The sequence below is a fragment of the Podarcis pityusensis genome (assembly GCF_964106645.2).
Source record: "Podarcis pityusensis genome assembly, chromosome: 18".
Taxonomy (NCBI): domain Eukaryota; kingdom Metazoa; phylum Chordata; class Lepidosauria; order Squamata; family Lacertidae; genus Podarcis; species Podarcis pityusensis.
Genome location: NC_138043.1, coordinates 6,024,071 through 6,050,790, shown reverse-complemented (window position 1 = coordinate 6,050,790; position 26,720 = coordinate 6,024,071). Strand labels below are relative to the sequence as shown.

At 48.5% G+C, this 26,720-nt stretch overlaps 1 protein-coding gene across 1 annotated transcript; it reads left to right on the top strand.

Annotated features, from left to right (window-relative positions):
• The first annotated feature begins 3,269 nt into the window (after nucleotides 1–3,269).
• DUS3L (dihydrouridine synthase 3 like) lies at nucleotides 3,270–26,085 on the top strand. Its single transcript, XM_080988924.1, has 13 exons — nucleotides 3,270–3,428; nucleotides 6,257–6,575; nucleotides 8,032–8,637; nucleotides 9,689–9,730; nucleotides 12,656–12,808; nucleotides 14,046–14,162; nucleotides 16,187–16,252; nucleotides 17,196–17,306; nucleotides 19,536–19,632; nucleotides 21,912–21,987; nucleotides 23,685–23,873; nucleotides 24,916–25,044; nucleotides 25,911–26,085. Exons 1-13 carry the CDS (start codon nucleotides 3,394–3,396, stop codon nucleotides 25,981–25,983), a joined length of 2,013 nt encoding a protein of 670 aa, XP_080845050.1. The 5' UTR covers nucleotides 3,270–3,393; the 3' UTR covers nucleotides 25,984–26,085.
• The last annotated feature ends 635 nt before the right edge of the window (nucleotides 26,086–26,720 follow it).

The window sequence follows — 26,720 nt, the reverse complement described above, 5'->3', positions numbered from 1 at the left end:
AGGTTCAAAGACTCTCTCAAGGCAAATCTAAAAAAATGTAGTGTAAACACTGACAACCGGGAAACACTGGCCTGTGATCGCTCCAATTGGCAACCACAGTATCCATAAGGATATAAGGAAGACTTGCAGGATCAGGCCAAAGACCCATCTAGTCTAGCGTCCTGATCTTGATCTAAGGTGGCAGCTGAAACGGCTTGTTCCCTGCACTTTTTTGTTTTGTTTCCTAAGTTAAACACAGTTATTGCTTCGATAGCCTTGGCCTTAAGGCGGTTTGCGCGTGTGATTTTCTGACAGGCAGAGGCAAAAGAGAGCCATTTGTTAAAACAAATTGGGCAAACCGAGCCTAATAGTTGCATAAACTACACAGGGCTCTTGTTCAAGGGCAAAGCCGAAAGGGGATTAAGAGGCCATTGCTAATGAGGTTTTCCTGCTCCTTGAAATTATATCCCTCCCGCAATGTGCTAAAGGCTGGGGGTCCAAGCCCCAAATTGCTTCAAAAGATCTGGGCCCCTGAACACACACAAGCAAAGGGAGTAACTGATATTCTTAACGTATATCCTATACTTGAAGCCATGTCCAGATAATAATCCCCCTTCCTTACCCATATGGAGAGCTCTCAACGACACAAAACGCAAAAACCTTTTAGCACGGGAGAGATTTGCTGTCCGAGCTGGTTTTCTAAATGTTCCCATCCTTCAGGAGTGAGGAAAGTTTTCAGTCCAGAGGATATTTCCAATGGAACAACATTCCCGGGGGGCTGTTTGCCCAGTTGTGGGTGGGACGGACCAGGGGGGGAAAGGTGGGGAGGAAGAGAGTCAAAAGTGCGAGGAGCAATGGATGTGGTTCTTGCCTTTGTGCAAACCCCTACATTCCAGTTGTTGCACAAGTCAGGTGCTTCAATATCCCACACATCCCTCGATCCATGGGTGTGCTGTTGATGTTCTTTAGTTGTTTAGTCATGTCCGACTCTTCGTGACCCCCTGGACCAGAGCACGCCAGGCACTCCTGTCTTCCACTGCCCCCTGCAGCTTGGTCAAACTCATGTTAGTAGCTTCAAGAACACTGTCCCACCATCTCATCCTCCGTCGTCCCCTTCTCCTTGTGCCCTCCATCTTTCCCAACATCAGGGTCTTTTCCAGGGAGTCTTCTCTTCTCCTGAGGTGGCCAAAGTCTTGGAGCCTCAGCTTCAGGATCTGTCCTTCCAGTGAGCACTCAGGGCTGATTTCCTTCCGAATGGAGAAGTTTGATCTTCTTGCAGTCCATGGGACTCTCAAGAGTCTCCTCCAGCACCAGAATTCAAAAGCATCCATTCGGCGATCAGCCTTCTTTATGGTCCAGCTCTTACTTCTATACATCACTACTGGGAAAACCATAGCGTTGACTATACGGGCCTTTGTCGGCTAGGTGATGTCTCTGCTTTTTAAGATGCTGTCCAGGATTTTTGTTCTTTTTTATTGTTGTTGTTGTTGTTAATGCATAGGACCTCCCTATTTTCATCAGGGAAATGTTGGAGGGGATGGAATAGGACGTCCCTATTTTCATGGGAGAAATGTTGGAGGGCATGGAAGAGGACGTCCCTGTTTTCATCAGGGAAATGTTGGAGGGTTATTTGCAGATGTATAGCTGAGTTCTTCAGGAACCCCTGGAACAAAATTGATTATTTTTTGTTTGTTTGTTTTTAAGAGTGCAATTTTATTCCAAATGCAGAAATCTGAATTTCCTTGAGGCAGGATTTGCATAGATTGCAGCTGGTACTTTGGACGTGGGAGACATCCCACAGACTTATGTAAGGATCCGGTTAGTTAGACGATGAACCAGAAGGCTGCAAAAATCCCATCCATCTCTTTCCCCAAACTAAGCATAGGAACAGAAAAGGCATGTGCTACCCTCTTCAGGTAGTGACACCAAACTGCATGCAAGCAATTTTTTTAAGGACATAATTTTCATTTATATTCAACTCTTTTTTTTCTCCACAGAGCTTTGCACAAGTTTTAAGTCGAGCCTTTAGCCTATCCCATTACGGCTTTGACATTTTGTACCTTTTAAGATCATGGCCACTGGGCCTATCACCTCCTGGCAAATAGAAGGGGAAGAAATGGAGGCAGTGAGAGATTTTACTTTCTTGGGCTCCATGATCACTGCAGATGGTGACAGCAGCCACGAAATTAAAAGACGCCTGCTCCTTGGGAGAAAGGCGATGGCAAACCTGGACAGCATCTTCAAAAGCAGAGACATCACCTTGCCAACAAAGGTCCGTATAGCTAAAGCTCTGGTTTTCCCAGTAGTGATGAATGGAAGTGAGAGCTGGACCATAAAGAAGGCTGATCGCCGAAGAATGGATGCTTTTGAATTCTGGTGCTGGAGGAGACTCTGGAGAGTCCCATGGACTGCAAGAAAATCAAGCCTATCCATTCGTAAGGAAATCAGCCCTGAGTGCTCACTGGAAGGACAGAGCCTGAAGCTGAGGCTCCAATACTTTGGCCACCTCAGGAGAAGAGAAGACTCCCTGGAAAAGACCCTGATGTTGGGAAAGATGGAGGGTGCAAGGAGAAGGGGATGACAGAGGACGAGATGGCTGGACAGTGTTCTCGAAGCTACCAGCATGAGTTTGATCAAACTGCAGGAGGCAGTGGAAGACAGAAGTGCCTGGCGTGCTCTGGTCTAGGGGGTCACGAAGAGGCGGACACGACTAAACGACTGAACAACAACAACAACCTTTTAAAATTGCTGCTGCAACATTTTGCTAGTGGTAGTCTTATTGAGGTTTTTTAAATGAATGAGTGAGTGAGTGAATGAATGAATGAATAAATAAAATAAATAAAATAAAATAAAGTTTTATTGAATTTTGTTTTTGTTTTTATCTTTTTCCATAAATCACATCGAGGTTTGCTGCTTCCCAAACACAAAATCAATGCCATTTTTATTCTTTCTCCCGTCTATAATAATAATAATAATAATAATAATAATAATAATAATAATTTATTTATACCCAGCCCAATTCCAATTAAGCCCCGTCCTCCGAGGCCCCGCCCACCCGCTTTCCCCCAATCCCAACCCGCCGTTTCCCCTAAGCCCCGCCTCTCCCTCCTTCCCAACCTTCTTTCCCTCGCAAGGTAAAAACAGCGGCGGGAGCTTAGACGGAAACCTCCGGCAGGGGGCGCCAGAATCCTTCGCCCTCCTTCCTCCTGGGTCTGCGTCGCTCTAGGAACCTCGGCCTCCGCGCTGCAGGGAGCGGAAGCGGAAGCGGCCGGGGAGCTTCCGGTTTGGGACCGGAAGCGCCGGAAGCCACGCTGTGCGGCTGCAGGGGGAGTCCCGCTTCCTGTCTGAATTGCTCGGCAGGCGGAGGGTGGGGGGCTGGGGGGGCTGGGGGGTGCGGCCCTCGCCCCCGCCCCAATGGAGGCTGCTGGGGTGGCCCCTATCAGAGCCCAGTGAGTATTAGGGTGCCCCCCTCCGCACCCCAAACCTTCCCTAGACCCCCCCTCCTTCCTTCCCTGCCCAGATTCTGCGCCCCAAGGAACATAGTATCTCCTGCACTGACAGGCAGCGTCTTCCCTGGGATTCGGGGTGGGGGGGCGTGTGACCTTGGAATGTTAATTAGAATTATAATTTATTTTCTATCCCCTGCCCATCTGGCTGGGTTTCCCCAGCCACTCTGGCCAGCTCCCATTAGAATATTACTTTGGGCCTGCCCAGTCCTAGGCTGATGCCCAAATTATTATTATTATTATTATTATTATTATTATTATTTTATACCACACCCATCTGGCTGGGTTTCCCCAGCTACTCTGCGCAGCTCCCATTAGAATATTACCATGGGCCTGCCCAGTCCTAGGCTGATGCCCAAATTATTATTATTATTATTATTATTATTATTATTTTATACCCCGCCCATCTGGCTGGGTTTCCCCAGCTACTCTGCGCAGCTCCCATTAGAATATTACCATGGGCCTGCCCAGTCCTAGGCTGATCCCCAAATTATTATTATTATTATTTTATACCACACCCATCTGGCTGGGTTTCCCCAGCCATTCTGGGCAGCTCCCAGCAGAATATTACCTTGGGCCTGTCCAGTCCTTGGCTGATGCCCAAGTAATAATAATAATAATTTATTTATACCCTGCCCATCTGGCTGGGTTTCCCCAGCCACTCTGGGCAGCTCCCATTAGAATATTGCCACGGACCTGCCCAGTCCTAGGCTGATGCCCAAATAATAATAATAATAATTTATTATTTATACCCTGTCCATCTGGCTGGGTTTCCCCAGCCACTTTCCCCAGCAGAATATTATACACACGGTAAATACATCAAACATTTAAAAACTTCCCTAAGCAGGGCTGCCTTCAGATGTCTTCTAAAAGTCAGATAGCTGTGTATCTCCTTGACATAGGAGGGCGTTCCACAGGGCAGGTGCCACTACCGAGAAGGCCCTCTGCCTGGTTCCCGGTAACCTCGCTTATCGCAGGGAGGGAACCGCCAGAAGGCCCTCGGAGCTGGACGTAAGTGTCTGGGCTGGACGATGGGGGTGCAGACGCTCCTTCAGGGATACTGCGCCAAGGCCACTTAGGTCTTTCAAGGTCAGCACCAATTGGGGGGGGTTGAACCTAAGGCCTTCTGCGTGCCACTCTGGGCATCTCCCATTAGAATATTACCTTGGGCCTGCCAAGTCCTTGGCTGATGCCCAACTAATAATAATAATAATAGATTATTTATACCCTGCCCATCTGGCTGGGTTTCCCCAGCCACTCTGGTCAGCTCCCATTAGAATATTACCTTGGGCCCACCCAGTTCTAGGCTGATGCCATAATAATAATAATTTATTGTTTATACCCCACCCATCTGGCTGGGTTTCCCCAGCCACGCTTGGTGCCTCCCAGCAGAATATTATACGCACGGTAAATACATCAAACATTAAAAACTTCCCTAAACAGGGCTGCCTTCAGATGTCATCTAAAAGTCAGATAGTTGTTTATTTCCTTGACATCTGAGAGATTTAAGATTGTGATCAATGGTTGCAAAGCAAATGGTATCTCGGTAGCTTTGCAAGATGTGCAGCAGGCTTCCTTTGCAGGAGGATCCCAACTCCTATGAATGCCTCTATTTGAATGTTTCCTAAGCCCATAACCTTCGTTCATGACACAAAATCTCTGATGGGTCATTTTCTCTCTTAAAAAGACAAAGCTTCCCAAACATCTATGCACGGAGCTTCTTGGAGCATGTGGGGGGTTTCATTTTTATTTGAGAGCCCACAGCGTGGTGTAGTGACTAGAGTATTAAACTAGGACCTGGGAGATAAAGGTAAAGGGGCCCCCGACCATTAGGTCCAGTTGTGGCCGACTCTGGGGTTGTGGCGCTCATCTCGCTTTATTGGCCAAGGGAGCCGGCGTACAACTTCTGGGTCATGTGGCCAGCAGGACTAAGCCGCTTCTGGCGAACCAGAGCAGTGCACAGAAATGCCGTTTACCTTCCCGCCGGAGTGGTACCTATTTATCTACTTGCACTTTGACGTGCTTTCAAACTGCTAGGTTGGCAGGAGCAGGGACCGAGCAATGGGAGCTCACCCTGTCATGGGGATTCGAACCGCCGACCTTCTGATCGGCACGTCCACCCGCGTCCCTAGGACCTGGGAGTCCTGGGTTCAAATCCCCTCTCAGCCATGAAGCTCAGTGGGTGACCTTGGAGTCAGTCACAGTCTCTCAGCCTTCACAGGATTGTGGGAAGGATAAAATGGGGAGGAGGCAGACGAACATGTATGCAATCCTGAGACCACTGGAGAAAAGATGGAAAATAAATCCAATAATGAATAAACTATAAAAAAGTTCTTGGGGGTTGGGGTGCAGATTCTTCTGATGGGAAGTATTTTTGTCACCGTGTGGTAAAATAGAACCCTTATACGGTGGTACCTTGGTTCTTGAACTTAATCCGTTCTGGGAGTCCGGTTGACTCCCAAAACTGTTCAAAAACCAAGGCATGGCTTCCGATTGGCTGCAGGAGCTTCCTGCACTCAATCGGAAGCCGCGTCAGACGTTTGGCTTCCAAAAAACGTTCACAAACAGGAAAACTTAGTTCCAAGTTTGCAGTGTTCAGGCGTCAATTTGTTCAACAACTAAGCTGTTCGGGAACCAAGGTACCACTGTATTTAAGTTCTGAGTTAAAAACCCGTAAATCACAAAAATGTAGCCCTCTAGTGACTCTATGAAGCATCACTTGTAGGTGATGTGGTGTGGACATGGAGCTTCACAACTCTTCTCCCCTATAGGTACCTCTCTACAAAAGAAAAGTTCCACACGTACCTTGATCGGGAAGGGGAGGTGACGAATGAGAAAGATGGCGATGTGCTAGCTGCAGAGGACAGTGCAGGGAGTAATACCAGTGGAGACCTGAATGAGCCTCCTGCCAAACTGCAGAAGCTGGGAAATGATGGAAGCAATGCAGAAGAAAAGAACTCGCCGGAAGAGGAAAACAGAACTGCAAAGGATCCTCCGGGCCACAAGAGGGCCCGGGGACAGAATAAGAGCCGCCCTTGCATGAAGCCGACTCACTACGAGAAGAACCGCCTCTGCCCTTCAGTCGTCCAGGTAAACTATGTGTGAGGATGATTAGGACTTGATGAAGAGATTGACAAAATTTGAGAGCTCCTAGCATACGCCCAGAGAACCTGTCATTGTGCCATGGGGGTGGTTGAGTCCACTGAACATATTCTCTTGACTTGCCCTTCTTATGCAGAGCTTAGACAAAATTTTATAGACCCTCTCCTATGTCAATTCAGCTTCCTACCCGGAGAAAACCAGGTTTTACACTTGCTGAATAACGCCACTAGAGCTATACCTTCCTTGGTGGCCAAATTTCTCTTTTTAGCTTTTAAGTGTCGCAAGACTATAATTGACTGTATTGATATGGGGCTATCTGTTTAGCCCATTTTAGTGTTGGCTAAGTTTTAAAATCTTCCTGGATGTTTTTAACTGTGTATTGATAAAATGTACTTTTTTCTGACTGACGGTCGAATAAAAAGGAGGATGATGATGATGAGAGCTCCTAGCCCTGTTAATGGCATGGGGATGCAGGTGGCGCTGTGGTCTAAACCTTGCCGTTCGGAAGGTTGGTGGTTTGAATCCCCGCAATGATGGGGTGAGCTCCCGTTGCTCGGTCCCAGCTCCTGCCAACCTAGCAGTTCGAAAGCTCGCCAGTGCAAGTAGATAAATAGGTACCACTCCGGCAGGAAGGTAAACTACGTTTCCGTGCGCTCTGGTTTCCGTCACGGAAAGCCAGAGATCAGGCATAGATAAGAAACTAAGAGTGATGAAGAAAAATTGAAAAGGTGAAAATAAAATTCTTACTGGGAATATATGTATATAACAACATCGATGATGGTTTGTATTTCTTAAAAATCGAATGTTCTTGATAAGATTTTTGTTTTAACTCTATTCTTTCTTTTCTTCTTTATCTTTTTCCTTTTCTTTTCTTTTCTATTTCTTTGGTGTAGATCTTTTCATTATTACAGAACATTGTACTTTCATTATGTGTAATTTTAAATGTGTAAATAAAGATATATTTCTTTAAGGTTTTTGCCACAGGTCACTTGTTGGACGTGATGGGATTAAGGGACGCGGGTGGCGCTGTGTTTTAAACCACAGAGCCTAGGACTTGCCGATCAGAAGGTTGGCGGTTTGAATCCCTGCGACGGGGTGAGCTCCCGTTGCTTGGTCCCTGCTCCTGCCAACCTAGCAGTTCGAAAGCACCCCAAAAAGTACAAGTAGATAAATAGGTACCGTTCTGGCGGGAAGGTAAACGGTGTTTCTGTGTGCTGCTCCAGAAGCGGCTTAGTCATGCTGGCCACATGACCCAGAAGCTGTACGCCGGCTCCCTTGGCCAATAAAGCAAGATGAGCGCCACAACCCCAGAGTCGCTCACGACTGGACCTAATTATCAGGGGTCCCGTTTTAAAGAGGAGGTTGCTGACCTGCAACTTCATACTGTCTATATTTAAAAACCTATTCTACCCTCCTTTAAAGCAGCCTCTTTCTCTTGTTGAAGGAACGGGCCGATAAGTGCTTCTTCGGCTCACGCTGCCGTTTCCTACACAGCGTCAAAGAATATATGGCCACCAAGCCGCCGGACCTGGGAGACAGCTGCATACTCTTCAAGATGTTCGGCAGGTGCATGTATGGGGTCACCTGCCGGTTTGCTGCAGCCCACCTAGGCGAGGACTACGAGAATGTCATCGATGAAGGCCTCTTGAAGCAGCGGGAGGGGAAGCCGCCAGCCGTGAAGAACAGCCTGGGCAAAGACCTCCAGCAGCAGCTGCGCAAAAAGAAGTTTCCTTTCGACAAGTCCACCCAGTACCTCTGCCGCTTAGCTAAGCCCAACCACGCGAAGGGGGCTAGGAGCCAAGCGGCGGTCCCACACCCCACCGTGGGGAGAGAGGCCGCGGACTCTTCCGCCTCCCCAGGAAGCGTGGATCTCAGAGCTCCAGGAGAAGAGGCGGCAAAGGTTGCTCCTTCTTCGCCAAAAGAAGGTCCCACGGTGGAGGAACCGGAGAGTCCAAGTCAGCCGCTGGCCGCAGTGGAATCCACACTCAAAACATCTGGGGTTGTGACAGATGAAGATCTTGTGAAACTTCGACCGTGTGAGAAGAGAAAGGTAAGGGCTGTTTGTGTTACCATATGCAGTCATACCTCGGGTTACAGACGCTTCAGGTTGCGTTTTTGTGGGTTACGGACATGCCGAAACCCGGAAGTACCGGAACGGGTTACCTCCGGGTTTCGGCTGTCGCGCATGTGCAGAAGCGCTAAATCATGCTTTGCGCAGAAGTGCCGAATGGCAACCCATGCGTACGCAGATGCGACACTGCGGGTTGCGGACGTGCCTCCCGCACGGAACACGTTCGCAACCTGAGCGTCCACTGTATATATTTTTTTAGTTACTCAGAGCGATGCAGAGGTTTCACCCTCAAACCTCAGGGATGAATTAGACTCCACACACAGGACTTGAAGATGAATCTTTACAGTGGTACCTAGGGTTACATACGCTTCAGGTTACATACACTTCAGGTTACAAACTCTGCTAACCCAGAAATAGTGCTTCAGGTTAAGAACTTTGCTTCAGGATAAGAACAGAAATCGGGCTCCGGCGGCACGGCAGCAGCAGGAGGCCCCATTAGCTAAAGTGGTGCTTCAGGTTAAGAACAATTTCAGGTTAAGAACGGACCTCCGGAACGAATTAAGTACTTAACCCGAGGTACCACTGTACTTGTCAGGATGGCAACAATTGAGCAGTTTGCATCATTCATATATATGAAGTCCAGTGCGGTGCATTTCTCGCCCTTGAGCCCAAGAGAGGGTTTAGTCCTTTTGCTTTCAGAACTCATTCGTGTTGTTGTTTAGTCATTTAGTCGTGTCCGACTCTTCGTGACCCCCTGGACCAGAGCACGCCAGGCACTCCTGTCTTCCACTGCCTCCCGCAGTTCGGTCAAACTCATGTTCGTAGCTTCAAGAACACTGTCCCACCATCTCGTCCTCTGCCGTCCCCTTCTCCTTGCGCCCTCCATCTTTCCCAGCATCAGGGTCTTTCCCAGGGAGTCTTCTCTTCTCATGAGGTGGCCAAAGTAACATTCGTAGCAGTGCATAAATTATTAGCCCACACCTTACACTTCCTGACACATGACTTGCATTTTCATGATTTTGTCTTACAGCTAGATCTCCGCGAGAAGCTTTATTTAGCTCCTTTAACAACGGTAGGTAGATGTTTGTTTGTTTGTTTGTTTGTTTTATAGATCTTCCTTCATTGTAGGGATAATCGTGGAGTGGGCAGTGGGGTCCGGAGAGAGCACACTCCCCACCAGCAGGCAGCCACAGTCTGCCTGCACGCGTGACCCTGGGGTGCATAGAATACTCCCCCCCCCCAGACAAGCCACAGCTGTCTGAACATCGTTCCCTCTGTCTGACCTTTTGCGGTCTCAGCAGTCTGCGGTGTCCTGTCTGTAACCTTTGTCCCTGAGACCTTTTGTCTCCTTCGTCATACACCGTGCAAGGGGAAAACGACGCTGTGGAAACAGGTGCCAAAACAACTTTGTACCACCCCACGATCTCGGGACTGGAAGATGTGTAAAGGTCACAGCCCAAAATGTATCTGCCTGGCTTGCATATTTGTCTCAATAAAAGGAGGCTCCACAGCACTGGCGGGCAGCTCACCTGTGCGCAGCTCACTGATGATCACCCCCAGTCTTGTGCCTTCACTTCACTTCATCACAAGATCTCGGGGTGGTTACAACCTAAAAATACAAGGTAAAAGCACACATAAATAGTTGAAACAAACTAATAGCCCCCGCTCCCACAAAAACATTTAAAAGGCTGTAGAATGTTAATCAGCCAAAGGCCTGGTTGAAGAGGAACTTTTTCACCTGGTGCCTAAAATATGTAACAAAGGCACCAGCTGAGCCTCTCCGGGGAAAGCATTCCACAAGCAGGGAGCCACTGCAGAAAAGGCCCTGTTCTCGTGCTGCCCCACTCTGGACCTCATGTGGAGGACACACATGAAGAAAGGCCTCTGGTGGTGAGGGTCCCGGTCAGTTCCTGTGAGCAGGGGTGGTGCTTGAAGTATTACAGTCCTGAGCCATTCAAGGCTTTATAGGTCAAACCAGCACTTTGAATTAGGCCCAGAAACTGACTGGCAGCCAGTACATTCGGGCCAGGATCTCTGCAATAGACTTAAACCATCTTGTCCCAGTGAGCAACTGGGCTGCCAAATTCTGCACCGGCTGATGTTTCCGAACCGTCTTCAGAGGCAGCCCTATGTACAGTGCGTTGCATTAATCTAACCTGGAGGCTACCAGAGCATAGATGACAGTAGTTAGGCCAGCCCTGTCCAGACAGGGGCGTAGCTGGGCCACCAGTCGAAGCTGATGGAAGACACTGAGGCCACCTGCGCCTTGAGCGACAGCAAGGGATCTAGGAGTTTCCCCAAGCTATGAACCTGCTCCTTCAGAGGAAGTGTAACCCCATCAAGAGCAGGTAACCTCCCATCCATCTGGCCTAGGGAACTGCCCGGTAACAGTGCCTCAGGCTGTGTCCTGTGCTTCAGTTTGTGTGTCTTCGGCATACAGTGGTACCTCAGGTTACAGACGCTTCAGGTTACAGACTCCGCTAACCCAGAAATAGTACCTCGGGTTAAGAACTTTGCTTCAGGATGAGAACAGAAATTGTGCAGCAGCGGCAGCAGGAGGCCCCATTAGCTAAAGTGGTGCCTCAGGTTAAGAACAGTTTCAGGTTAAGTACGGACTTCCAGAATGAATTCTTAACCTGACGTACCACTGTATAGCTGACCACGTACTCCCAACTGGCATTCCAACTCCCCTTTCCTTACCCGAGAATAGCTGCCCCCGTTATTCATACGTAGCTGAATCTTTGTCACCTTTGCAAATTCTTACAGCGAAACCTGCATGCCCCCTGGCTGCTGTGACAATTAAAGCATGCTGGTTGTGTGGGGGGAGAGAGAGAGTTCTGCTTAAGGCTTACAAAAACAAGATGCAGTGGTACCTTGGTTCTCGAACAGCCTACTTCACGAACAACTTAGAACCCGAACGTCGCAAACCCGGAAGTGAGCGTTTGGTTCTTGATTATTTTTTTTAAGTCGAACATGTCCCAAGTTTCCGTTTTTAGTGTTGTGCATACGTTTTTAGAGAATTGGCGCTGATTGGGCCGGTGAGGAAAAGCGTCCCTGCATCCCTGCAGCTCTCTCTGAAGCCCAGCTGCTTTGATGTGTGTGTAAGAGAGACATCTCTCTCTTGAAAGATCACACTGATTGGGGCGGTGGGGAGAAGCATTTTAATAATAATAATAATAATAATAATAATAATAATAATAATAAATTTTATTTATATCCCGCCCTCCCCAGCCGAAGCCGGGCTCAGGGCGGCTAACAACAATAAAATAGTGCAACATTCTAAAAACATTTCATTGTAAAAATTAATTAAAATCAAATTGATGGCAACCATTAAGCTAAACTTCTGTGACGATTGCCAAAGGAGGGAGTCAGGCTGCGCCCTGGCCAAAGGCCTGGTGGAACAGCTCTGTCTTGCAGGCCCTGCGGAAAGATGTCAAGTCCCACAGGGCCCTAGTCTCTTGTGACAGAGCGTTCCACCAGATCGGAGCCACAGCCGAGAAAGCCCTGGCTCTGGTTGAGGCCAGCCTAACCTCTCTGTGGCCTGGGACCTCCAAGATGTTTTTGTTTGAAGACCGTAAGTTCCTCTGTGGGACATACCAGGAGAGGCGGTTTTAGGGGTAGTTTTTCAACAGCCTGGAACTGATTAATCCGTTTTGCATCACTTCCTATGGGAAAGCGCGCCTTGGTTTTGGAACGCTTTGGTTTTGGAACGGACTTCCGGAACGGATTAAGTTCGAGAACCAAGGTACCGCTGTATTGGAACATCTGGTTAGGAACAGGTGAAAAGCTGGAATTGTGAATTGGTTGAAATGGATGGAAAGAGCCCTGGCACTTAGCTGCAGCGCCAGCCGCTATTCCCATTCAGCCCTCAAACGCCGCACGTTGTGAGATCGGGCCGTGTCTTTGTTTAGACGTGGTGTCTTGCTTGTGCTGTCTCGAGACCTGCCCCGAGGCAACCGTAACACTCCATTCTCCTGATTTCTTCCGGGGATTTCAGTGCGGCAACCTTCCTTTCCGAAGAATATGCAAGCGGTTTGGGGCGGACGTCACCTGCGGCGAGATGGCCGTTTGCACAAACCTGCTCCAGGGGCAGTCGTCCGAGTGGGCATTGCTGAAGAGACACGACACAGAGGATCTCTTTGGCGTTCAGGTAGATTGAAGGCAGACTCGCAATACAGCGGGGGAGAGAGAACAGGAGCAAGCCGCTTCTTCTGCGGCTAGTGGAGATGGCCTTGCTGGTCTTCTCCTGGCTGCCGTCTTCTGCCTGGCTGACGTGATGCTCAAAGTGGTCCCAGTTCCCCGTGGCTGGTAGCAGAGGCCAGACTGTGCTTCCTTTCACCTCTGACTTCCCACAGCCACTGGAGCTTGGAGAAGAGAGTTCTTCCTGGTGGGAGGAGAGGGAGAGAGAAAGCTCTCTGCAGCTCCTGAAAGAGCGTCTCCACCCCCATCGTTCTGTCCGGACACCGAGGTCCAGCTCAGAGGACCTTCTGGCAGTTCCCTCACTGCAAGAAGCAAAGTTGCAGGGAACCCGGCAGAGGGCCTTCTCAGTGGTGGCGCCCGCCCTGTGGAACGCCCTCCCATCAGATGTCAAAGAAATAAACAACTATCAGACTTTTAGAAGACATCTGAAGGCAGCCCTGTTTAAGAAAGCTTTTAATATTTGATGAATTATATACCGGAGCGGTATTTTAGTATTCTGCTGGAAGCCGCCCAGGGTGGCAGGGGAAACCCAGCCGTATGGGCGGGGTATAAATAAATTATTATTATTATTATTATTATTATTATTATTATTATTATTCCTCCTCCGGCTGATAGATGCTCCCGCATGGGAAGCTAATAGGTCTCGATAACCCTCCCCTCCAGGAATTCCCTTTTAAGGCCATCTTTAACCAAAAACCATTGCCAGCTTCATCGGTAGTTAGCAGAAGTAAAGGTGGAAGATGATATACTTTTGTTGAGGGTTGTTTTGTTTTTAATACTGTCTCCTTGTTCTGGGTATTATAAACCCTCGTTTGGAGTTGCCTTGTTCTCCTAAACGATGGTTGACACTGGCCATAGTTGGTTGCGTTTAGACAGCAGGCTGGGGCCGAGGCAGGAGCTCCCAAACTCCTTGCAGCACTGGAGGGAGGAGTGGTGGAGATCAGCCATGATGCTCATGCGTTTTGCACTAAACCATAGTCTTAAGTCTGCCATGCCTGTCTTTTCACTGTATTCTATTGATACGCTCTGTTTTGATTTATGTAATTCATGCTGAGTGGGGTACAAACCTCAAAAGGCAAGTTGGGGAATTCTTGCAGATAAATAGTTTGGCACACGTGCAATGCCTATAAGCTGCTCTCGTGAGTTGGGGCACCCCTTTGACCCTCTTTCACCCCATGCCTCTGCAGCTGGAAGGAGCGTTCCCAGACACCATGACCAAGTGCGCAGAGCTTCTCAACCGGACCATCGAAGTGGATTTTGTGGACATCAATGTGGGCTGCCCTATCGACCTCATCTATAACAAGGTAGCCCATTAAGCCCTTCAAGCACGCTAGTGCTTTCAAGCACTAAAAAGGTAAAGGCAAAGGACCCCTGACAGTTAAGTCCAGTAGCGAATGATTCTGGGGTTGCGGCGCTCATCTCGCTTTATTGGCCGAGGGAGCCGGTGTTTGTCCGCAGACAGTCTTGTGGCCAGCATGACTAAGCCGCTTCTGGCGAACCAGAGCAGTGCACGGAAACGCCGTTTACCTTCCCGCCGGAGTGGTACCTATTTATCTACTTGCACTTTGACTTGCTTTCAAACTGCTAGGTTGGCAGGAGCTGCGAGTGAGCGACGGGAGCTCACCCCGTCGTCGCGGGGATTCGAACCTCCGACCTTCCGATCGGCAAGCCCTACGCTCAGTGGTTTAGACCACAGCGCCACCCGCATCCCTAGGAAGTATCAAAAGTAGAGTATCAAATACAGCGTCAGGTCTTGGAAGGCCCATAAATCAGTGGTGGAGCATTTGCTTTGCATGCAAAGTATCCCAGGTGCAATCCAGGGAGGGCTGAGAGACACGTCCTGTCTGAAGCCCTGGAAAGCCCCTGCCAGTCAACATAGACAGCAGTGAGTTAAGTGGACCAGTGACTTGGTCTGAATCACTATCAGACAGTTTCCTACGTTCCATTTCCAGCCTAGTTCCCAAAGAGCTTACCAACCTGTTTCTGGTCTAGGAAGGTGTGGCGATCACACAGGGTCCCCGGACATTTGACGGTCTATTGATCCCCGTGCCACCACTGTGATCACTTCCCCGCTGCCACCAACCCGTTTCTCTCGGCTACACACTGAGTCCAGACAGTTGTTAGCATTAAACCAACTAAACAAGTTTATTTTATAAGCATTAACAAGTTTATGGTTTCAGGTAATTTTTTCTTGTCAGTTTCTTAACCTTAGTTTCTTTACTGGCCTATACCTTCCTAATGCCTTCTAACTGATTATCCCAACTGTTCAACTGACTCCTCTTAACAGATTCTCTCACTCTCTCACATCAAACTAGCCCAACCCACAGACTTATCCTACCTCTCTCTTCTCTAACTCCAGACTGACTTCTTAACAACTCCTCCCCTTGGGTTCCTATTGGTTAATCATTTTACACCTACTTAACCCTTTCCTTATGACCCAGGATGATGTCACACACCTAGGAGGGCAAACGCCACAGAAGGGCTCGCAGAATCGATAAATATCCCTCCACGTAGAAGCTTAGCATGTCAAGAAGATATCTAGAACCATGTAGGCTGGCGCCCAAACACGTGGCTCCAAGCTTTTCCCTTCTGATTTGTTTCTGAGGGTGCCACACTTGAAATGAATCCCCATGAGTCCCCTCAGATTAGTCCCTCCCCCTAGTTTTCCCTTAGGGACACGGGTGGTGCTTTGGTCTAAACCACTGAGCCTAGGGCTTGCCGATCAGAAGGTTGGCGGTTCGAATCCCCGCGACGGGGTGAGCTCCCGTTGCTCGGTCCCAGCTCCTGCCAACCTAGCAGTTCAAAAGCATGTCAAAGTGCAAGTAGATAAATAGGTACCACTCCGGCGGGAAGGTAAACGGCGTTTCCGTGCGCTGCTCTGGTTCGCCAGAAGCGGCTTAGTCATGCTGGCCACATGACCTGGAAAAACTGTCTGTGGACAAACGCCGGCTCCCTCAGCCTGTAAAGCGAGATGAGCGCCGTAACCCCAAAGTCGTCCGCAAATGGACTGAACTGTCAGGGGTCCCTTACCTGTAAGTTTCCCTTCACAATTCAATTCAGCCCGTTACTTAGCTTGGAAGCGATGGGGAGCCTCAAAGGAACTTCTCCAAGTCTTACAAAATTGCAGCCCACCTTTTTTTTCTTTTTAAGTAAAAGTTCTGCCAAGTTGACACCTCTCCCTTCTTCAAGCTGATGGACCTGTGGCAAAACCTATGGGAAGCCCAGACCATCAAGGACCAAAATCAGTTCTGAGATTATGACCTTCACTCTCCTGCCCCCCAGTGATCTTTCAGAACGTGCTTCACTCTCCTCTCCTTTCTCTTCCCAGGGGGGAGGATGTGGCTTAATGAGCCGTCCCAACAAGTTTGAGCAGATTGTCCGAGGCATGAACTACGTAAGTTGGTGTGTGTTTTTTCCCCTTGGCTGGCTCCTAGCAGACCTGGATTTCATTCGTGCTTCTGTTCCCCCGCGTTGCTCCTTCTTGCAACCACAGTCATCCTCTTCGTATCAGCTTTGCACTGCGTCACATAATCTGCAAGCTTTGACCCGTTTATTGGCCCCTGCTTTGTGGCGAATGTGTCCAGGGCCCAGGGCAGACCAGCAAGATGGGTGGGGTATCATAATCATAATCATCACAAGATTATGATTACAAGGCTCTTGTGGTGGGGCATGGGGTTCTTCGATACGATAATCTTTATTGTCATTGTCCCATACAGAACAACAAAATGGGGGGGGGGGAATCTACATAAGACATTCAGAAGCCAACAAGCCTGCTATCCCAGCCTGGTTAGCCCCCTAAAAACTCTGATACCCCATAATACAATATACTCCCATAGAGACTACCTTGCACTGCGTTTAAAACCAAAATCGCATTTAAACAGAAACTGTTTCTCAGGCGGCTAGTCCTAGTCTTTATAACCCTGTACCTTCTTCCAGAAGGCAGAAGCTGAAAGAGATCATTTCCGGGGTGCGCACTGTCCTGCGCTATCTCTGCAGCTTTCTTATGGCACCTGGAAGCGTAGATTTGATCCAAAGTGCACCCAATTATTCTCTCCACAGTCTTTACAACCCTGGACAGCATTGTTTTTTCCCCTGACCATGCAGCTCCCAAGCCACTCTCAGTCGTGGGGGGCTGGCTTTTGAGTTTCCCATCTGGTACATAAGTCGCTGGTCTCAAAAAGGGATTACTCTACTCTGTGGCCCCCTCTGTGCATTCTCGGAGCAGCTGTTGGTGAAAGCTTTCGGCAAAGGAATCTCCAGAGTCCAGCTTCGTCGCGCTCAGGTTCGGCTCCCGAGGCACACTTCGCTTGGCTCACCGTTCCTCTTTTCCTCGGCAGGTGCTAGATGTTCCCTTGACCGTGAAGATCCGGACCGGGGTGCAGGAGAAAACCAACCTGGCTCACAAGCTAATTCCCAGCATCCGGGAGTGGGGTGCTTCTATGGTCACGGTACGGTAGCCTTCCTTAAGCCACATTCAGATGAGCAGTAACTTCATTTTAAAAAAAACAAAAACGCACACACCCTACTAGATCAGACTAAAGTTACACCATCTAGGCCAGGGGTTGTCAACCTGGTCCCTACTGCCCATTTGTGGGCATTTCAGGATTCTAGGTGGGTGGTAGGGAGTTCTACGGCACAAACCGAATCCTCCTTCCATTGAGCCCTGGTAAGGAAATTTTATCGAGAAAGATGCATTAGTGGGTGGTAGGTATAAAAAGGTTGACTACCCCTGATCTACGGGACACGGGTGGCGCTGTGGTCTAAACCACAGCGCCTAGGGCTTGCTGATCAGAAGGTCGGTGGTTCGAATCCCTGCGATGGGGTGAGCTCCCGTTGCTCGGTCCCTGCTCCCGCCAACCTAGCAGTTCGAAAGCACGTCAAAGTGGAAGTAGATAAATAGGTACCGCTCTGTCGAGAAGGTAAACGGCATTTCCGTGTGCTGCTCTGGTTTGCCAGAAGCGGCTTAGTCATGCTGGCCACATGACCCAGAAGCTGTCTGCGGACAAACGCCGGCTCCCTCGGCCAGTAAAGTGAGATGAGCGCCACAACCCCAGAGTAGTCTACGACTGGACCTAATGGTCAGGGGTCCCTTTACCTTTACTTTACCCCTGATCTATGCCAATATTCTGTTGTCTCCAGCAACAGATTTTTATTTTATTTTATTTATCATCATATTATTGTATTATTGATTACCATATTTTTTGCCCTATAGGACGCACTTTTCCCCCTCCAAAAATGAAGGGGAAATGTGTGTGCGTCCTATGGGGCGAATGCAGGCTTTCGCTGAAGCCTGGAGAGCGAGAGGGGTCGGTGCGCACCGACCCCTCTCGCTCTCCAGGCTTCAGGAAGCTATCCGCAAGCCGTGGGAGCCCGGTGCAAAGTCGCGCAGCTCTCCCACAGCTTGCAGAGAGCTGCCTGCAGGCTTCGGGCTTGCGGAGAGCTGCCTGCACCCTGAAGCCTGGGGCAAATATCCGCAAGCCTGGGGAGACTGGCGCGGAGAGATCTCACACACGCCTTAAAATGCTGCCTTTGAGAAGCCCCTACACGAGACACAAAGGCGTCAGTCTTCCCCTGCTCTTGCCCTTTGGCAACCAATATCCTAAAGTAGGCTGTCTCTGCATGTGGAGGTTCTATGGTGCAAAGGTTGTGGGGGTTTGTAGACCACATCTCTGTTCTTACCTAAGCATTTCAAAAAGCGGTGTGTCAGCTGTCCCCCTTTTTTTTTTTTTATAAATAATTTTTATTAAATTCCCAATTAACAAACCAATCTTATCACATTAGTTATACCAAATTATACCAATACATAATAAACTCCAAATAATTAGCCAGATTTTAAATTTTTTGTTGGGGGTACCCATGCTTTGAGTTCAGTAAGGGTCTAATCATTTCATATTTCTGCTGCTTTGATATTCACAAGTCCCATCTTCCCATCTCCTTGCTGTTATCCTTTTTCTTCTTAATAATTTCCGAGTGTTTCCACAAGCAAGTTGAATCAAGCATTATTTATGTTTCTGTGTGAACTTTGTAACACTCTCCCGTAATTCATCTGACACGGTGATCCAAAAGTCCAAAAGTCCTGTTCGAGTGGCAGGCGCCATTTTTGACAGTTCCGATGAAATACAGTCTGAGCGTCTGCTCCTTAATTTTCCCAGACCAGTTGCACCATAAATTAGCCTTTCCAGGGGAGTTTTCGCCCATTCAGATTTACAATCCTCACATAGTAGCAAAACAATGGCTCAGCTCCCCCTTTGACTATAAATATCGCAACAAAGTCTGTCTCGTAATGGCGGATCTCATAACTACGCAACAGGAAAGCCTTTCTCCTTCCAGATCTTCCACAAAACAAAGTCCTTAGTTAATATTTTCATTTCCACACAGTTTGTTTTCCAATCTCACTTGCTATCGATCAATCATGTGGCGGTTCTTCTAGGAGAGGGGTTGTTAAGTAAAGCATATTGAAAAAGAAAGAAGTTTTTTCCCCCCTCCCCCTTCCATTCCGTTTCCACACACCGACATAGCTGTGATTCTTTGCTGCAGTCTTCTGTTCGTTTCATCCCATCACTCTTTAACTTCTCATCGGTAGATTTAATTAGCAGATAAAACACCCTTTCCTTCGCTCGAAGCATGTGCATTTACTCACATCCGATTGTCAGCTGTCCCTTTTCTGACCCCGTTAGCTTCATGGCCGGTCGAGGGAGCAGCGGTACACAAAGGCGGCAAACTGGGAGTACATAGCAGAATGCGCAAAAATTGCCAGTCCAATGCCTCTTTTCGGTAGGTACTTCCGTTCTTTCCTCACGCTGGTTTTGCTTCCTTTGCGTTGAATCCGGCACTGCAACATATTTGGGAGGTAATGCTTTGCTGCAGTTTTTGGGCTCGGATTGCTTTGGCTGGGTTTGCCTCCCAATCCATCAAGCCGCCTTTTCCTCCTCCTGCTTCTGAATGAATGAATTTTATTATTACGGTCACAGACCAGTTCCGGCTCACTTACAATATCAGGAAAATCATAAAACACAACAGGAATACATAGAATTGCAATTGGGTATAACAGAGACAATTCAGATATATCGGCAGTTAAAAATATATATTAAATCTTGATCATTAAAATATAACCTAAAATTGCCATTTAAAACCTCAGTCATTTTGGTAGTACAGCTTGTTCCCTGAGTTTTATGGCAGTCGCACAGAATCCTGCTTCTGCGATCTTTGGAAAACCCACCTTTTCTCTTGCCATACAGTTAACCTTCCCATATTTGCGCTACCGCCCTGCCCCACTTTCCCACAGCGCAAGAGCTCAATGAAGTAAGTTCAGGACAGGCAAAAGACCCCTAACTTGTGGGATGAATTAAGATGATCAGAAATATCTATGGAGGAGGAAGAGAGGTCTGCCAGCTATAACCACTAAAACAGAACCTCTGTATTCAGTTGCACTCTACCCCAGTTCCAGTTGCTTGATGATTAATGGAGGGGGAGAGGCAACAGCAGAGAAGGATTGCTGTCTTCAGTCGCTTCCTGGTGGCATCTGGCTGGCTACTGGTCAGAAACAAGATGCTGGTCCATATAGACCTTCCTTAGTCCGGCCCATCAGGACTCTTCTTTGTAGATCAGTGGTCAGCAGACGAGCTGGCCTGTGGGCTGCCACAAAGAACGTCACGGGGGTCAAGAAGCAATTCGTTTCTCTCCTCTCTGAAATCTCTAGATTGGGACTCTTGGAGGTGAGTGAAGACTACAGGAGACGTGTGGCTCGTTGTTGCCCGGTCATTCTGAACAGTTTCCCTCTTTTCTTGAAGACATCAATAAATGCTTTGGATTTGAGAAGCTCTTTTTAGTGCCATCAGGGACGCGGGTGGCGCTGTGGGTTAAACCACAGAGCCTAGGACTTGCCGATCAGAAGGTTCAAATCCCCGTGACGGGGTGAGCTCCCGTTGCTCGGTCCCTGCTCCTGCAAACCTAGCAGTTCGAAAGCACGTCAAGTGCAAGTAGATAAATAGGTACTGCCCTGGCAGGAAGGTAAACAGCGTTTCTGTGCGCTGCTCTGGTTCGCCAGAAGCGGCTTAGTCCTGCTGGCCACATGACCCGGAAGCTGTAGGCTGGCTCCCTCGGCCAGTAAAGTGAGATGAGCGCCACAACCCCATAGTCGGTTACGATGGACCTAATGGTCAGGGGTCCCTTTACCTTTACCTTTTAGTGCCATCAAGTAGCGGCAGGCCTGGACCAGAAGCTGCCTGCTGCTTCTCCCTTCCCAGTCCTGTTTCTTAAATAGTAAACTTCCTGGGCAGCACTCTGCATGCTGCCGCCGCAAAATAAGCAGGAAGGAGGAGGTGTCTTGGATGTTAGCGGTTTTTTGTGCAACCTCAACCTCATTTACAGACAGGGCTGTTTCAAATCCATTTACAGTCGTACCTTGGTTTTCAAACGCCTTGGGAGTCAAATGTTTTCGCTCCCAGAGATTGCAACACAAATGATCGTTCCGGTTTAGAAAAGTTCTTTGGGACTCAAATGTCCAACATGACTTCCACGGCTTCCAGTTGGCTGCAGGAGCTTCCTGCAACCAACTGGAAGCCGTGCCTTGGTTCCCGAATGTTTTGGAAGTCGAACGGACTTCCGGAACGAATTCAGTTTAACTTCCAAGGTAACACTGTACTTGCAAAAGGCATCGCTGTGACCAGGGGCAGTTGAAAGAGCTACAAATAAGTGCTTGGAACTATTAAGAGAAACAGTGAGTAATAATAATAATAATAATAATAATAATAATAATAATAATTTATATGCCCTGCCCATCTGGCTGGGTTTCCTCAGCTGCTCTAGGCGGCTCCCAACAGAATATTAAAAATCCGATAAAACATCAAACATTAAAAACTTCCCTAAGCAGGGCTGCCTTCAGATGTCTTCTAAAAGTCAGATAGTTGTTTATTTCCTTGACATCAGATGGGAGGGTGTTCCACAGGGCGGGCGCCACCACCGAGAAGGCCCTCTGTCTGGCAAAACAGCATCTGAAGCATCGGGGATTGCTTTGGTGACCCCTGAATTATTATTTTTTCCTTTTGGCGCAGGGAACGGAGATATCTTGTCTTTCGAAGATGCTAATCAAGCCATGCAGAGTGGAGTTTCGGGAATTATGATTGCTCGGCAAGTGTCTTCCCTTCATTTTGGGTGGTCTGGAGAAGAAAGCACCCTTCGTTACCCTCGTGGGGTTTTTTCCAAGCAGAAGGTTCCGGTTCAGTCTCTGGCTTCTCCAGCTATGGCTGGCAAAAACTCGCGCCTAAAACCCTGGAAAGCCAGTCAATGGCTGGGTTCAGACACAACTCTTGGATCAGCCTTTAGTCTGTGTGTGATCTCTATGCAAGTAAACAAGCTGCAGAGCAGTTGGCTTACAGTTGTGCAGCTTGCTTTACTCCAAACTGCAGCACACGTTAGCATTCAGCTCATGCACAGACGTAAGGTGCTTTGTGGCTTAGAAGAGTTTGGATTTGATATCCCGTTTTATCACTACCCGAAGGAGTCTCAAAGCGGCTAACATTCTCCTTTCCCTTCCTCCCCCACAACAAACACTCTGTGAGGTGAGTGGGGCTGAGAGACTTCAAAGAAGTGTGACTGGCCCAAGGTCACCCAGCAGCTGCATGTGGAGGAGCGGGGAAGCGAACCCGGTTCCCCAGATTACGAGTCTATCGCTCTTAACCACTACACCACACTGGCTTAGGGGTTGTGTTAAAGCTCAGCCATTGAAGACAGTACAGTCGTACCTTGGTTTTCAAACAGCTTAGTTCCCAAATGTTTTGGCTCCTGAATACCGCAAACCTGGAAGTGATGGTTTGGTTTGCAAACTATTTTTGGAAGTCAAATGTCCGACGGAGCTTCCTGCAGCCAATCAGAAGCCACGCTTGGGTTTGCGACCATTTTGGAACAGACTTCCAGAACAGATTCCGGTCAACTTCCAAGGTACGACTGTAGTAACCTAGATGGTCTGGCACAGAGTTCACTGGGCGGTTCACATCACTCAGTTCCAAGGCTAGAAACGTACCAGTGTATGAAGGCAGGTTCACAACTTCATTTCCCAGCCCCAAAGGACTAAGGTTAAGATTGCCATTTCAAAATCATTTCCAGCTGTAATAGCAGAAGCAGGCGTGGCTGTCACAGAAGACAGAGGAGGCGTGGATCCTCATTTCGAAATAATACATGGAGCTAAACAGAAAGAAAAGAGAATAATCCTGCGCCTTGCTGAACATAACACTATACAGTAATGGTCGGGGGGTGAGGAGGGGGAGGAGAGACTTGCTTAAGATCCATGTGGTCGATCATACGGTAGCCTAAGCCCACATTATAGCCACATCTTTCTAAAGGGCACGGGCCAGATATCTGCCATAGCCGCTGTTACTACCCCTGCACACAATTGCTGGTTCTGGCTCCATCTTTTGCTATGGCTTAGTGGTCATATATCTGTTTGCAAGGAGAAGGTTCCAGTTCGGTCCCCGGCATCTGGGAAAAGGCTCCGAGGGGATCACCGACTGGCAAATTGTCCTCTCCCGTTCCCTTAGATTTTGCCAGTGGTGGGGCTGTTTGAACATGGAATCGCCTGGGGGTATAAAATCATAATGATGTATTACTTTTGAATCCTAATAGTTGCCCTAGTGGATTCGTGCTATGCAATCTAGATTGCAAAAATATTCGGTGACGTGCTTGTGTTTCTCCTCGCGCACTTACGTTCTGCCAGGGCGGCAGGCATACCGCTCGGGGACTTGGCTCTAGAACTTGAGCATTTCCGTGTGTGTGTGTACGTGTAGATTCTGCTCATGTTTTCTCACGGCGGCCGTTCTTCCGGGTCACAGGGGGGCGCTGATCAAGCCCTGGATCTTCACTGAAATCAAAGAGCAGCGGCACTGGGACATCTCATCGGGAGAGAGGCTCGACATCCTCAAGGACTTCACCAACTACGGCTTGGAGCATTGGGGATCAGACACGCAGGGAGTGGAGAAGACCAGGAAGTTTCTGCTGGAGTGGCTCTCCTTTCTCTGCAGGTAGAAGCTCCTCCTCAGCCCTTACTAAGTCATTGCATTTTGCCTTTCCATCCAGGTATCAATAACAGCTAGCCTTGGGCTCCTGTAAGGAGCTTATGTCAGTTCAGGTATGAAACTCCTTTTTGTAAGGTAGGCAAGACTGGATCCTGCAACAAACATCTTAACACACCACTAAGTTCCTGCTGTGTGTGACACACTGCAGGGACATCCTACCCATCAGCTGCTTCTTAGGCTTTGGAGATTTTGAGAAACAAGTCCATGTACTTTAAAAGCCTAGCTTGACACCGGGGAAAGCTAGAAGCTTGCTGCTAACGACGACCAGATACAGTGGATGTTTTTTAAAGCACTATATATATGCCTGCTAAGTGTGAGTTCATAGTATCACTGCAATTAAAATTGGGGCAGCATCAAGAGAGATAGCTGCCGCTTCGTCTTTCTTTATTCGTCAGTGGTGTTTCCTCCTCCCACTTACTCAAAAAGGGAGGGCTTCACAACAGCCTTGTTTTGACTCTGCCCTGTATCTCCCATGCTTATAGCTGCAGCTAGATTTTGAATAAGCCTAACTTCTGGGGTGAGTGGGAAGAGCAACCAAGATGAGGCTGTTTTCCTACTGTCATGGAAAATGAGTCTTCCTTTCTTCCTTCTTTGGCGCTTTGGCAGGCTGGAATGCGGGTGGCGCTGTGGTCTAAACCACTGAGCCCCCTGGGCTTGCCGATCAGAAGGTCGGCAGTTCGAATCCGCACAACGGGTGAGCTCCTGTTGCTCTGTCCCAGCTCCTGCCAACCTAGCAGTTCCAAAGCACACCAGTGCAAGTAGATAAATAGGTACTGCTGAGGCGGGAAGGTAAACGGCGTTTCCCTCACAATGTCCCATTGCGCCAGAATCGGTTTAGTCCTGCTGGCCACATGACTGGGAAAGCTGTCCGTGGACAAACGCCGGCTCCCTCAGCCTGAAAGCAAGATGAGCACCGCAACCCCATAGTCGCCTTTGACTGGACTTAACCGTCCACACGTCCTTTACCTTTACTTTTTTACTTTGGCAGGTACATTCCAGCCGGCTTACTGGAGCGCCTGCCTCAGAGGATTAACGAAAGACCCCCTTACTACATGGGCCGGGACTATTTGGAGACCTTAATGGCAAGCCAGAACGTGGGTGACTGGATTAAGATCAGGTAAAAAGTGTTTGAACTTTTGCAGTTGACAGTTTTCTGTGCATGTTAAGCACACAACTGCATGTGTGCAGTGAGGAGGAAGAGAGCGGGAGAGAAGATTATTTCAGCTGCTATGAAGGCTGATATAGAACCAGGCCAGAAATGTGGGTTTTGGCCCTTGAAGGGAGTGACTAGTTAAAGCTAGAACTGGACCCTATTGCATCTGATGCAACACAGGCCATGGGGCTTCCTATCTCCCAAATCCATAAGACGGCCAGTGGGAAGGGAACAACTTTTGTGTCCCAAACCAGGACAAAACTCTTCTAGCCCAGCTGTGTGGGAAGAGAAAGCTCAGATCACTCGGCTGTGAATCTCACTCAGATGACCTTGGGCTAGTCCTGATCTCTCAGCCTACCTTGCCTCACGAGCTTGTTGCGAGGCGCAAATCTCACTCCAAGGAACAAGGAGAAGTACAAAAAGGGCAATGCAAATTCTCTCCCAACATCCCAGCTGAATTGCCTTCCTCTCTGTCATTCTTTTCGTAGTTCCTTATAGAAATTGGGGGAATGGCATGCAGCTGTCTAAAAAGTTCGCCTCTGAGATTTCTGTCATGGCATTTTTGTGCCCTATGGGGTTTTCATCTCATAATAAGAGTTCAGTAGCCTGTCGTGCAGGGACGCGGGTGGCACTGTGGGTAAAACCTCAGTGCCTAGGACTTGCTGATCGTAAGGTTGGCGGTTCGAATCCCCGCGGCGGGCTGAGCTCCCGTCGTTCGGTCCCAGCTTTACCTTTACCTTTACTGTCGTGCACAAAGTATCATCGCAGGTGTGTGTGCTGTTGGAAAAATCTAGAGATGTATCTGCAGTTTTCTCAATTTCTCCTTGCAGTGAGATGCTTCTGGGTCCTGTTCCGGACAGCTTCACTTTCCTTCCAAAACACAAGGCAAATTCTTACAAGTAGGAGGATCGTCGTCGTTGGGGCAAGATAGGGGGAAGCGCTGTCTCCAATGCACATCTTACGTATCTCTTGGTTTTGAATAATAATAAAAAAGGTTCTATTTTTTATTTGGCTGCTGTGTGTAGTCAACCTCAAGGATTATTTCCCTAGACAACCTCTCCTGGACATTTCAAGATGGCACTGATCCAGTTGCTTTTAATTGCCAAGACATGCATTTCATTGTCTGATCCAGAGCGAAGGGCAGCTGTTAGCTGTTAAATAGCACATATGGAGTCCAGAGGGAAAAGTCTTAACAATGGTTTCAACTGGGGAAAGGGACAAAGAGGTTTTGCCCTGCCTTATGCATTGCAGGAAGACGTTCAGCGAAACATACAGGAGGAAAACTCCCACAGAATCCCACAGCCAATTAGAGCAGGCCTCAGCATCATGCCACTCTCGACTGGTTGTTAAGCAGCAACACCCCCCCCCCACTCCCTTAGGTGGAGAATGATTAACCCCTTAAGTTATAAAAACTCTTGGGGGCCAGTCGCCACCTCTGTCAGCTGAACCTACCTCACAGGGTGGTGTTATGGATAAAATGGGGAGGATAAATATGCCCATCTTCAGCAGCTGAGAGGGAAAGGTGAGTAGCAGAAATAATATTATTGCAGCATAATATTATTTAGACCTTCCAAGTGTCTTTATTTTCCAGGGACAGTCCTGGATTTACAGAAGCCATCCCGGTTTCTGATTTAATCCCG

Coding starts and splice junctions, on each gene's coding strand:
- DUS3L (XM_080988924.1), top strand. CDS start 3,394: ATGGAGGCTGCTGGGGTGGCCCCTATCAGAGCCCA. Junction 14,163..16,186: donor TCGACCTCATCTATAACAAG/GTAGCCCATTAA, acceptor TTCTCTTCCCAG/GGGGGAGGATGTGGCTTAAT. Junction 16,253..17,195: donor TTGTCCGAGGCATGAACTAC/GTAAGTTGGTGT, acceptor TTTCCTCGGCAG/GTGCTAGATGTTCCCTTGAC.